Source organism: Molothrus ater, chromosome 1 (assembly GCF_012460135.2).
Source record: "Molothrus ater isolate BHLD 08-10-18 breed brown headed cowbird chromosome 1, BPBGC_Mater_1.1, whole genome shotgun sequence".
NCBI lineage: Eukaryota > Metazoa > Chordata > Aves > Passeriformes > Icteridae > Molothrus > Molothrus ater.
The window spans coordinates 138,347,545-138,360,965 of NC_050478.2; the positions used below are offsets into that span (position 1 = coordinate 138,347,545).

The 13,421-nt window shown below is 33.5% G+C and overlaps 1 protein-coding gene across 1 annotated transcript in view; it reads left to right on the forward strand.

Moving 5' to 3' along the window:
* Positions 1-13,421, forward strand: part of CSMD3 (CUB and Sushi multiple domains 3) — a 595,264-nt gene that overhangs the window by 92,742 nt on the left and 489,101 nt on the right. The window contains exon 3 of the mRNA XM_036400790.2: positions 13,103-13,215. Coding sequence (XP_036256683.1) covers positions 13,103-13,215 — 113 coding nt within the window. The remainder of the gene's footprint in view (positions 1-13,102; positions 13,216-13,421) is intronic.

The window sequence follows — 13,421 nt, forward strand, 5'->3', positions numbered from 1 at the left end:
TGAGTTTAATTTCTCACTGCAGTGGTCAAAAAGAAAGACTTTATTCATACTTATTTCCTCATTGCAGTGGATTCAGGCTCTGCCTTGAAACACACCATATGCTCCAGACCTCTGAGTGTAAAGATAGACATACCCAGTGCTGGAGGAGAGACACCTTTACTCTAGCACCTCTCTTCCCTCTCTTGCTCTTTCCAGTACACTCTGCTTATATGTTCTTTTTTAAAGTGAACAGGGGCCTGTGAGAAAAGTAAGTTGTTTCTGACAGTTCAGAAAGTTTTCTGGAAGAAAATAAATTAAATAAAATCCATGGAGTTTTTAGTTTGCTTGTTCTTTCTAGGTATCACAGCTAATTTAGCTGATGAATCAGTTGGTTTTATTCTATTTGTTGTCATTATTCTGTTTTAAAAAGCTGAATTTTTCATATTAAAAGCATAGACTCTGAAATATATCCATGTAGTTGGTCCTCTTTTACATGGCCTGCTACTACAAATTTATCTCTATACCAGAACAGAAATAAAGAGTGTGGTGATAATGTCACAAGCCTTTTGCTCATGGATGAATTCCAAAGTGACACAGAATATTTAGTATAAGTTGGAGCTGTTCTGGAAGTTCCTGGCACCTACAATGGTGAGAAGCAAAATATGGCATCTCTCCTTTCCATATTGTGCTATTTTCACACATTAAGGCAAAGTTACAAAAGATAGTCCAACTCATCTAAGAGCTTGTTGTCACTCACAGAAGGAAACCCATCTCCTGTGTTCCTCTGGCTTTGGCTGTATGATCCTTCTCTTTCTTCCACTGGCTCTGGCACTCATCAGGCATACCACTTTGAGGATATGCTTCCCTTTGCTAACTGAATTGACTCAGGTTTATTTTTAAAACAATAATTCTTCATCAGGGTGGTTAAATAAATTCAGAGTGAAGGGTGCAAATGACTAGAACCAGTGTGAACTCAGTGTTAAAACTCTGGGGAAATTGGAAGGAGCAAGTTCCTCTCCTTTTGTGCTTTGAAAGCTCCAAGATCTGCTAAAATGTATCATAGATCTTCACCCAGGTTTAAGATGAGGACAGTAAACTATATTGTCACAATGTTCCAGATGCTCAAGGTTAAAAATATGTACTGCTTGCTTAATGTTTTTCTTTTTTAATTCTAGTTACTTTAATAGGATAAATACTAGGATGCTTTCGAATTCTCTAAAGGTATTGTCTTGATATGTTTTGTTCTTAAAAGTTTTTCTCTCCAAGAAGCCAGAAAATCCACATCCTACAGATTTTTAAAGACTATTTGTATGGTACTGCAATATCTGGTTCTTCTTACTTATCATTTGAAATTATTCTTGATAGTTTTATATCTTAAAACAAATTGAGTGCTTTAGAAAATATAATTATTTATAAAATCTGTTTCATTTCTTATCATAGAAAAAAAGTGGAGAGTTGTATAATAAAAGTTTTACACTGATAATGGATGATGGCAGGTTTTAGAAACATGTTTTGTACAGAATATAATGATCATACCAGAACCTGATGAGTACTTTATTGTTTTGTTCAAAGCAGCTGTTCAATTAACAGTTTTCAGCCTTGACCTATAATCATTATTTTAAAATAATAGATTGCATGAGCAGTTTTGCATTTTGACAGGGAAAAAATTATCATTTGACAAAAATTAAATTAGTTCATAAATCATATGTCAATTTGTTAATGACTTGTTGAACAAAGCAAATTTTTATTACTATTTTCAATGAGAGTAAAACTCAGATCTGGTCGACCACTTTTGCTCAATCAATTTTTGCTTTGTTTTATAGACTATTAAATTCTGTTTATTTATTTTAAACCAATTGAAAAAACATATAAAAATTGTAGGAGTTACTCCTATTAATATTTTAATTGGAATACTCTCAAGGAAGCCTTTATATTTCTTACTTTTTCCTGATTCAATGGCCAAGTAACTGTTTCTTTAGAAAGAAATTTGAAAGACCAAAGATACGCTGAATTTTACCAGGATGTTGCAGTCCAGTCTTGCAATACTCTCAAATGCAATTCAACACCTTTATTAACTTCTCAACATGTACACATGAATGCACACAAGCACATCCAAAAACATAAACACTAAAGGGAATTGAACTTAATTGTCTATTACTCAGTAGATAAGTGTTATCCTTTTCTAACACACTCCTGAGGTTTAAAAGTTGTTTGTTCTGAATTGGTGTGTAAGAAAGAACATTAGACGTTGTGCTGTTGACTTTGGCTGGCTGCCAGATGCCCATCAGCCACTCCATCACTCCCCCTCAACAGCAGGAGAGCAAGAAAAAAGAAGATGAAAAAATTCCTGGGTCAAGACAAAGACAAGGAGGTACCTTTATGCCAGAACGTAATGTACACATGAAATTTACACATTACAGACCTTCAGTCACTGCCTAAAAATTGATTGATTTCTTGAATTATGGGATTTTCATATCCCATGTATTTCTTTAGCAATTCTATCAGCGATATATTGCTGAACTCTGAATTCACTTATTACATGAGTTACATGTCCAATCCCTTTCTGAATTCTCTTAAGCCTTTGGATTAATTGAACAACTAGTTCAACAAGGTAATTGAATTTCACCTTACCAGTTTTAGTTTGACACTTTTCAGTTTAATTAATAAGTGTGTGTATATAACAAGTGAGTAACTGATCACTATCATGGATGATTGTGTGATCCAAATAATCAGAATTCTTTTGGAGTTTATTTGATCCTCACTTGGATTAGCTACTAATATTTGCAGACTTTTTGACCCTTGTGATTCTTTGAACTTGCTATTAGAATATGGTCATTTCTGCTCAAAGCTCAAAAAGGCATGGTTGCATAGGTGGGTCCATAAAAACATGGATGTGAGAAAAGGCCAATGCATGGGAATGTTAATGGGAGAATAGTTTTACTCTGGCAATTAAAAGAGTCATCAGAAAGATATAATCATGGAAATATTGTTGATGCGTCAGATTAAGTACACAATTCTCAAATCTTCAGAAACTTAAATTCATATGTAAGATGTAAACAGTGTTATTTTGCTTTAAGAAATATTATGGTGTACTAATATTAAAATATTGTCTTTTTAAAAAATGTAAAACTTCTTTTAATTCTAGAAAAGTATTTATTTTCTATCTGGAAAAGGAAAACTCAGAAAACCCACCCCAAACATATGCTATAAACTAAGGAAAGTAGGATGCTTTTGTGTGCAAGTAGAATCATAGAGTCATTGTGTTTCCTTGGGTCCTGTCACTGGTCACCACAGAGAGAGTCCAGTGTCTGCCCCTCCTCTTTCTCTCATGAGGAAATTGTAGACTGTGATGATGTCTCACCTCAGTCTCCTCTTCTCCAGGCTGAACAGACCAAGTGATCTCAGTCTCTCCCCACATGGCTTCTCTTCAAGCCCTTCAACATCTTTGCTTCCCTCCCTTAGATGCTCTCTGTAATAGGTTTATATCCTTCTTCAATTGTGGTCCCCAGAACTTCACATGGTACTCAAGCTGAGGCCACCCCAGAGCAGAATAATGGGGGACAATCTACTCCCTCAACTGGCAATTAATGCAGTATGTGATGAACTTTGTACATCTACTTGATGTAGAAATACTCTTGTAAAATTTATATCATAAATAAATAGCAGTAGTACCAACAAAGATTTGGGTTTTTTTCCCCTCCCCTCAGTTAGAGGTTCCAGGGACATCTTATTGTGATCTTTCAGTACCAAAGAGAGGCTTTTAAGAAAGACAGGAATACACTCTCAGTAGGGCCTGTGGTGATAGGACAAAGGTTAATAGTTTCAAGCTAAAAGAGGTTAGATTCGGACTAGATATAATGAAGAAATTTTTTACAGTGAGGGTGATGAAAGAGTGGGCCAGATTGCCCAGAGAAGTGGTAGATGTCCCATCCCTGGAAATACTCAGGGTAAGGTTGGATGGGGCTCTGAGCAGCATCCTCTAGTTGAATATGTCCCTGCTTATCACAAAGGACTTGGACTAGATGACCCTTGAAAGTGCTTTACAACCCAAAGGTTTCTGTGCTCCTATGACTTTATTTATCATAAGGACTGTGAAAAAGAACTCTTTACAGAGATCAGGGCTTTCAAAACAGGCCTGAATCCTGGTATCCAATTCTTTGTACCTGTTCAATCACTGGAAGAACAACAATTTCTCACTTTGGTATGTGCTGTAAGACTAAGCACGTTAGAATTTCAAGGTTCTCTCTCCTGTGGTATTTGTGATTGCTTTGGTTTGTTACTTAGATCAGGTGACAGGGCTATTATCACACAGAATAATTTGAATCTGATTTAGTGTATCTCTTGGACAGTTAAGGACTGGATCTGACTGCCCAGAAGGCTGAGACACCTCCTTTCTTGCAGATTTTCAGAACTTAACTGTATAAAGCCCAAACAAACTGTTCTGACCTCAGACCTGCCCCTGCTTTGTTTGATATCCTCTTATTTAGTGCTGTGAAATGAATATTTTTTATATCCAAGCAATCTTTTTACAGTAATTTTCACATATATTTTTCATATTTTCCATATTAAAACTTTTCTATTTATTTATTTGGGATGATGAATGTAATTTTGGTAACGTGCAAGGAAAAAACATAACAGGAGTGAAACAAAATCTCCTTTCTTTTGTGGCATTCATGATACTTTAAAGTGGATATGGAGACAGTAAAAAAATGCTGAAATCATTAGAGCTGCATCTCGAGCACTAGGCTGTGGAATTTGATCTAGAAATCCAATAGCATGAGATGTACTTCAAACTGAATAATCTTTATGCATTCGTGTATGGAGTATGGATTTCTGAGAAGCATAGGTAAATATGTTCTGGACCACTTTAAAGGTTTTGTTCAAAAGAAAAGATATTTGCAGTTAATAGTTGTAGGTGACTTTACTTTTAAAGATACTTTATTTGATTACTCTTTCATACACTTAAAAGCATTGTTGATACTTAAATAATGTATTTAATGATATAGACTATATTTTGTTTCATCATTTTTGGTAGTGAAATACATAACTTAGTTTTTAAAAGCATATTGCCTTGCTTTTCTTAGCTTTTCTCTTGACTGCCATTTACGGATGACTTCTATTGCTCCTTAAACAGTTTTCAGAGCTTTTGAAACTTTCTACTGGTAGATGCTCAGTTTGCTGTTTAGATATCAGAGATGCTGTTGTGGTTTAACCCCAGCTGGCTGCTAAGCACCACACAGCCACTCCCTCACTCCCCCACCAGGGGGAAGAGAAAGAGAAATGGAAGAGTAAAAGTGATAAAACTCATAGACTGAGACAAAGACAGGTTATTAGGGAAATCCAAAGCCACACACACAAGGAAAGCAAAACAAGGAATCAATTCACCCTCAGGCAGGCAGGTAGGCATTCAGCCACCTCCATGTGAGCAGGGTCCCATGAGGAGTGATGGTGACTTGGGAAGACAAATGCCATCATTACAAACATCTCTCCTTCCTTCTTCTTCCCCAGCTTCATATGATGAGCAAGACACCATGTGGTATGGGATATCTCTCAGGTCTGGGGGTCAGCTATCTTGGCTGCATTTCCTCCCAGCTTCCCATTCATCCTCAGCCCGCTTACTAGAGTGGTAGCGCAGGGAGCAGCAAAGGCACTGCCCAGCAGGAACAGAACCATCCCTGCATTATCTCACTGTTTTCAGCACAAATACAAAACATAGTCCATATTAATCAGTGTGAAGAGAGTTAAGTCTGCCCCAGTCAAAATCAGCACAGATGCTTACATGTCTGATGAATTATTATGGAAATGACACAGAAAAAAAAAAGATAACACAACAGACTGAAAGAGAAAGAGATGCTAGTTTCTGCATTCCCATGAAAGAGGACAACCAAAAAAATTAACAACCAAAATATGGGATGTCAAATTTGACACATTCAACATTGAAAATCTATGTTTATTAAGTAATCATATATTTTCTTTAATATCTTGGTATTGAAAATAAGAAAATGCCATGACATGTAGAAATAAGGGGATATGGTCCTCAGAACAAAATATCTAATGAGTATTAGATAAAAACAAATTTGCAGCTAGAAAAAAAATACTGAAGAATGTTTTTATTTTAGTTGAGTAGGTGCTGGCCACAGCAAATGCTGCAACAAATTGGGTGAGAATATAATGCTTTTATCTTAGAGAATGCAAATAAGCAAACCCTTCTGTTGAGGGCTTTCTTTTTTCTTTTTTTTTTTTTTTTAATAATAATTAGAGCTAGTAGGAAAATGTTAAACAAGTATCTGGCAGGCAAAAGATCTCACTAAATTTCAAAATGAATAGTGTAGCATCAGGCTAGTCAGATGTTAAATCTAATCATCTGCTACTTGGAAAATTAATAGAAGTTTATATGAATACAAAATCACACAGACAGGACTCCAGCAGCTAATAATGGATTCATCAGTATGTGGTCCAACAAAACCAAGCCCCAACAGTACCCAATGAAATTCAAGATGTATTTATTTGCTAAGTATTGACTGGTCGCGTCTGCATAAATAACAGATAGCAAGTTACTGGACATGCCAGCAAATAAAGTGGCTGGTAGAAGGATTATAGCTGGCTTAATGGGAAAAATCCACTGGTGATGAAGCTTCATTTGTATATGTGTTATGGATTTTAGAATAATATTTTCTGAAGATTATCTTAAGATTAACTTAAATATGTACCATTAAGACCAAAATTTCTTAGTGGAAAAGTTACATTCATGTAAAAGAAGAAAAGGAAAAGTTACATTCATGTGAAAGAAAAAAAAACTAGAAATATTTTATCTGTTATTTGAAAATATTAGATATTTCAGTTTCTTGTAAACTGCTAAATACTGAATAAAATTTCTGTTGTCTTCAGAAAGTTTTCCTTTACTTGTAGGGAATATTCTCAATGAAGTTATGCAATAGTTTGTTTTACCTACCTTCCTTTTATTCTTAGACTTTGCTTATTATGCATATTCTTTTTCAGAATCTTTCTTCTCCTTTTTACAGGAAAAAACAGTTATTTGGAGATCAAGCTAACAGTAAGAATGTATAAACATTGACATTCTTTTTAATTTTGTGGTCAAAGTTACAATAACTTGGCATGTTAACACATTTTATGTTTCTGCATAATTTTACATAAATTAGGGACAAACAATTCTTTCACCTTTCAGATTAGACTAAAACCCTTCCTGCTGCAAAATTTCTGTGACCTAATCAAAAATTTATTGAGATTAAGTGAGACTGCTATTCACTTAAAACTTTTTTGGTCAATTTCTTTGAATATGATCCTATCTAAGCGGAAGTATTCCTGAGGAACTGTATTTTCTTTGGAAATAACTAGTAAACTGTACAAAAGCTAGAATCTTGTGAACACAAAAAGAAAGCAAAACAATACAAAGAGCTGTTAGAATACATGCAAAAAAAATACCTATTTAAAAGCATAATCAATGTCAAACAACAAATATCTAAGTAAGACACACAAGCAAAGAGGAAATAAAGTCATCTTCCTCACATCACAGTCTCAAGTAAACAATTTATCTAGGAGCACTTTTCTTTGACTAATCAAGATTTCTTTCCATAATTTCAACTTTGCAATTATTAGATGATTGCTCTATTTAGATTCTGAAGCTGGGAGCTGGTCTTCCTTGAGGGCTGATGAGTTTAAAGTTCAGCATGCAGCTTAAAGTGATATATGATTTAAGTTTTATCACAAGGACCACAGTAAAAGCAGAAAACAAATGATTTATCAAACTGCAGAAAATTCCAGTCAGAACTCTAAAGTCTTGGAAACCCCAAATCTGAGATTATTTGTCGTTTTAAAATTATGTCATATGTGATTGAGAAAAGATGGTGGGAGAGATTAAAATAGAGAGATCATAATTACTCTTGGAGTAGTAGTGTTTTAAAATATACTTTGAAAATGAAAACAGATTCACCTGTTTAATATACATGCTTTCTTTTTTTTGAAAGTGACAGAATATAGTACAGGAGGAAGAGACATGGGGACACACTCTGTAAATGACCTGTTTGAAAGAAACTAATTATGTAATTTTTAATCATCTACAATGCCAAAAAATATTACTACAAATTTTCATATAGGTTCAAACATTATCACTACTGCCCAGAATTTAGTTATTGTATTTTAATTGGTATTGAAAGAATATTTAGAAATTCCTGCATACATAAGAAAATATTTTGTTTGAGACTCCATTTGACTTTTTCCATTACTGAAAAAATAAATGACGATGGCGTCGGAAGACATATAAGACACAGATTCCTTCAAAACTAGTCTCTCACCTATAAAAAGACATCCTTAACCACTTTATTTATACAATACAAAATTGTATGCACTTGGACCCCGAGTATTTAGAGACATCTGAGGACCCAAAAAAAATCTGTCTTATTTCACCAAAAAGTCTTAAGAAATGAAAATATAGCAGTAAATATAACAGCTATTGTTACTAATCTGCCTATAATATTACTAACACTCATACTCAAAATAAATAGTTATTCAAAAATATGCAGTTAAAATGGTACAGAATTCTACTAGAATCTACCTTTTTTTTTTTTTTCCTGGTGGTGGTCTGTGGTGTTTTTTATGTCCATTTGGATCCTAAGCCACTTTGGCTTTCCTTGGGAGGATAAAGATAGCACCATGGGGTAGCTACGGAAAAAAAACCAGCAAGATTAATTCTTTGTCACAGAGTATGATGGTGATGATTTTCTTATCCTCAGTCTTGGGTCTACATGGAGTAATTTAATCTCATATGTCTTTTTCTCTGGTTCCAAGACAATGGCTGTTTCTGTTCTCCATTCTTACACTCAGAGATGATTGCAAATACTTTGACAGATTCATGTTACTGAAACTATATAGCATTGTAGTTTTGCATGCAAGTAATGTATAAATTCTGAATACATATTGTGTCTCCAAATGATGTCATTAATTTCACCATATTTACTACTGGAGTTTTAGAATTTCTATATACAATAAATATTTCAGGATGAGCATCTGGTCTTTCTGATATAAAAAGTTGAATAAATAGAAATACCTCTTAACCTTTTCCTGTGCTCCCAGAAATATCTGTATCCTTGCACTACATACATAATGTGTCCATTTCCTGTGGGTGTTAGGTGCCTGGCAAGCTTGTTAGACACATCAGGAAGAAAAAAACAAATATATTCATTCATGCAGTGTATTCATTTACAAATTTGTATCACTGTTCTGTGTTTGATAACATTCTGTAGCTAAACTTCTCATCAAAATCAGATACTCAAGTGGAATTTCACAATATAAAATTTGGGTTTTAAAGAGTTGACATAGGAGAAAATAGATTTTCTTAAACCTTTATAGACATTGTCTTTTAGTTCCCATGGTTTCCCATGGTGTCCCATGGCTACCTGGTATCAGGTACTGATGGGATCTCTTAATGAGGTCAGAGAACACTTCCAAAATCAAAAAGGGAAAGAAGAAAAGGAACAGATAATCCCACCAAAAAGAAAAAAAAAAAGAAAAAAAAAAAGAGAAAGATCATGTGCAATATTTTTTTTTTTCTGCCAAAGTGGTAGACTACAAAGGAATGATTGAAGAGCCTACCAAAAGATGTAGGCATGTAGTGATGTCCTGCCTGGCCTCTATCTCTCCAGAAGCACATGCATCTCACGGTGGTACAATGTCATACCTACCAACTCTGTGCTGATGTTTCAAATATCTCACAGTATCTAACACAGCAATAGAGAGTCACCTGAATAACTCCATTAGGTATTTTAAATTTGAGAAAAGTTAGTACAAATGGAACGAGATATGCAAATGCAATGTAAGATGGAAAATTGTTGTAGATAAAAAAAACTTCAGCTGCTAGAGGAAATTTAAATTTTAAATGTGTTTAATATGCATATGATATCTGCTTAACGAGATGACTTCTGATTTTGCATAATTTTTCCACCTAAATTTTCATTTTTACCAGAGTGCTGAGTTAGACATTTAGTTGTCTAACATTTAGTTGGAAATTGAGACTGATCTGAGTAAGTGACAATCAGATCCATGCGGATACATTGTCTTACAGGTATTTTGCTGCTTACCTGCCGTCTCTCTCCTGCAGTTATGATGTGCTTGCTATGTTTCATTTTAAAAGGCAATGAAAACTATTCTAGCTAAAACTTATGACAGTTTGTAGAGATATAAGACTTAAATAAGTCTTAGTAAGACTCAAATAAGACTTAAGCTCTGAGGTCAATATCCTTTTGTACCTAATGAATAATACTCAAGTATTAGGTTATTTCAATATTAATTACATTACAGTTCTTTCTAAAAATCTGTAGTATTTTACTGAGTGATATTTGCATGTTGAATTTTTACTTACTAAAACTTTTGATTAATTTTGCATCCACTAAACCAAAAATATCACCTTTGAATTTCTTCATATCAATTCAAGTGTAGCAACCAAATTAAAGAAAGAAGCTTATCCTTTTTGACTAAATGCAACATAATGATGGTTATAAAAGGCCCACTGCTGAAAGCTAAATGGTATCCAACAGCTCCTATAATGATCTGTTTTGCATCAGGAGTTGTAATGCTTACTATGCTAGTAACATGTGTTCATTTTAAAAATCGACTACCCATCTAAGCTGTGTCTACATACCACTCATAAAATTCAATACTTTGGGATAACTGTATTTCTTTTCTGCTGGGTATATGTTTATACCCAGAATTCTTTTAAATCATTGAGTACATAAATGGATACCAGCTAAACCTACTTGGAGTTTTATTCTAATTATTGGTCTGGTTTTACATTAGGCCAGCTTATTTTAAAGTATTGATGCTAACCAATGAATTAAGTTATTTATTGGTTGATGACCAATCTCTTATAATGAGTTATTGAGTTATTAAAAAATTATGTATATGCCTGTTTGGGAGATGTAAGCATTTTATTTCCTTTTTTTATTAATAAGACAAAAATATACTTTACTAATGAAATAAAAGATGCATTTCCTTAATCATAAATATTCTGTACATAATTATTCATCTTCTCATATTAACATAAGTTCTTTAGTCTTGTTTTAATTATATTATTCATAAAGATACCAATGACAAAACAAAGAACAGCTTTCCAAATACACCCTCTAAGGACCTGCTACATATAAATATGTGAATATATGCCTCTTTAGGGGCCTTTTCTACTTTTGTTCATGTTTTTCATTTTTATGGTTATATGATGTGAGTACTATTATCATTTGGCTTTCATACCTTTCATGACTGTAACATGGCAAAAATTGGCTATTGAACTGAAGAGTTTGTTTGTTTTTTTTTTAATTTTGTTTTGTTTTCCAAAGATTGCTTAAGAAAAAACATCAGTATACCACCTATCAATTTGCAGTATCTGTTAAGGACACCAAGTACATAGAGATAAAAGAAATATATAAAACTTTTTATGATCGCTGCAGCAAATAACCTTAATGGTGAATTACTGGTACACTATATAGTACTCATCTAAAGGCATCTTAAAGCTAAAAATAAGTATAACATTAAATAAATGCTAATATTGCAATTACACTATTTTTTAGCAGATTATTTCCTGACCTTTTGAATTCTGAGCTTCTCATCACTCTACATCCTTCCCTCGATGAGACTAGAAATGCTGATAATGGCAGGACATAACTTATCAGTTAATTTGTGATTTCAGACAACTGAGACTGAATTTCAGAATGAGAAGCAATAAATGTTCTAAAACGTCCGTAAACACCATTGGTGTTTGTTCCTACATCAAGCAAAATCAAAAATATGTCATCTCTTCCAGCAAAATCATCAGAGTTTACATGTTTCTTAAAGCGTGCTAAAGACCAGCCCATGTAGCTGCACATATATAGCTGTATTAAAAAAAATCAAACCAAAACAAAAAAACTAAACCAAACATAAAAAATCCCTCAGAAACAAAAAGTCACCATGAATTTGTTCTATCAATGAAAAAGGAAAGTGTAAATCTTGAGCCACCCAGATTAACTCTGCCTTTTATCCCACATTGAACTGTATGTTGGACTATGTGGCCTCCACAGGTCCCTTTTGACCTACAATTTTCTGTTGTTCTTAATTCAAAGTAAAATGTAAAATAAGGGCTTATCTAAAACACATGAAAATAATTTTAATCACAGTCATTAATAAAATATATCAGCCCATCTACTACACAATTCACCACACATGGCTAAGTGGGTTCCAAAGGTATGTGTTGATTTCACTGGTCTAGTTGTACATAGCTAAGTTTTTCAACTTGTTCTTTACACATTTTTGACAGTTAAATGTTATGGGCTATGATGGTCTGATATGAACCTGGATAAGGTTATTATTCTAAAACTGAGGAAGATAAGAGTTGTCATATGGACATCAAATAAATATGTAGAAGTGAGTATCAGCAGAGCTTATCAGCAGTGATGAGTACACAAAAAAATTTTCTTTCATTTGTGCCTCAAACACAGTGGTTTTAATAGAACAAAAGAAAACCAAACATACAAGTGACAAAACCACAAACCTTAATGACCCTGTAATTCCTTTCAAGAGAGCTTTTTGTATGGATTTATTATTTCACAATGACACTGCTCTTCTAGTTCAAATTAAAAATTTTTCTCTGAGGCCAAAGTGCACTGTTTAAATACTAAATTCCCTCATTAAAGTGAATCATGGTCCCTTTCTTTCATCACATTACTGTGGAAAAATTCAGCTACTACAAATTTTAGCAGAAACCTGTGTAAGATATTTAGCACAATACATTTTTGAACATAAACTCTAAATTGTCTGGTGATTTCTTTTGTATTGATTCCTTGTATTGTGATTTCTTTGGTTGTTCTATTTTTCCAGCTACTGACAATCTGAACTGGTTTTAAGTCCAGTTTCTGCATCTTACTATCATCTATTCTAAGTATAGTGTCCATCAAATATAGTAAAATTTTCTAATAATTCCTCATTTACTATATAAAATAATTTTTGCAAGTAATGCAAACTACATCCTTTTAAGAGAGTTGTCCTTTCCATGATTAAATATTATTGAGAACAGCCATCTGTCACACACAGTTTTATTTTCCAAACAATTAACCATGAATTATGCTTTTTTGTTTCTTAGGTTAACAGGATTTCATCTTCCTCCACCTGTGACAAGTACAAAATCTGTATTTTCACTGCGCTTGACAAGTGACTTTGCAGTTAGTGCTCATGGGTTTAAAGTTTACTATGAAGGTAAGACATTCTTAACAAAATAATCTGTTTTTTTTCCTCTGATTTTTATACATTAAAATAACCCCTAAACATCCCACAGAAATATACAAAAATACACACATATAACTTTATCCAAGTTACTATATTTGCTTTTCATGTAATCATTTACAGATGCATAGTCATATCTCAAACGAAAATATTTTAAACTTTATAATCTATAGTACCAT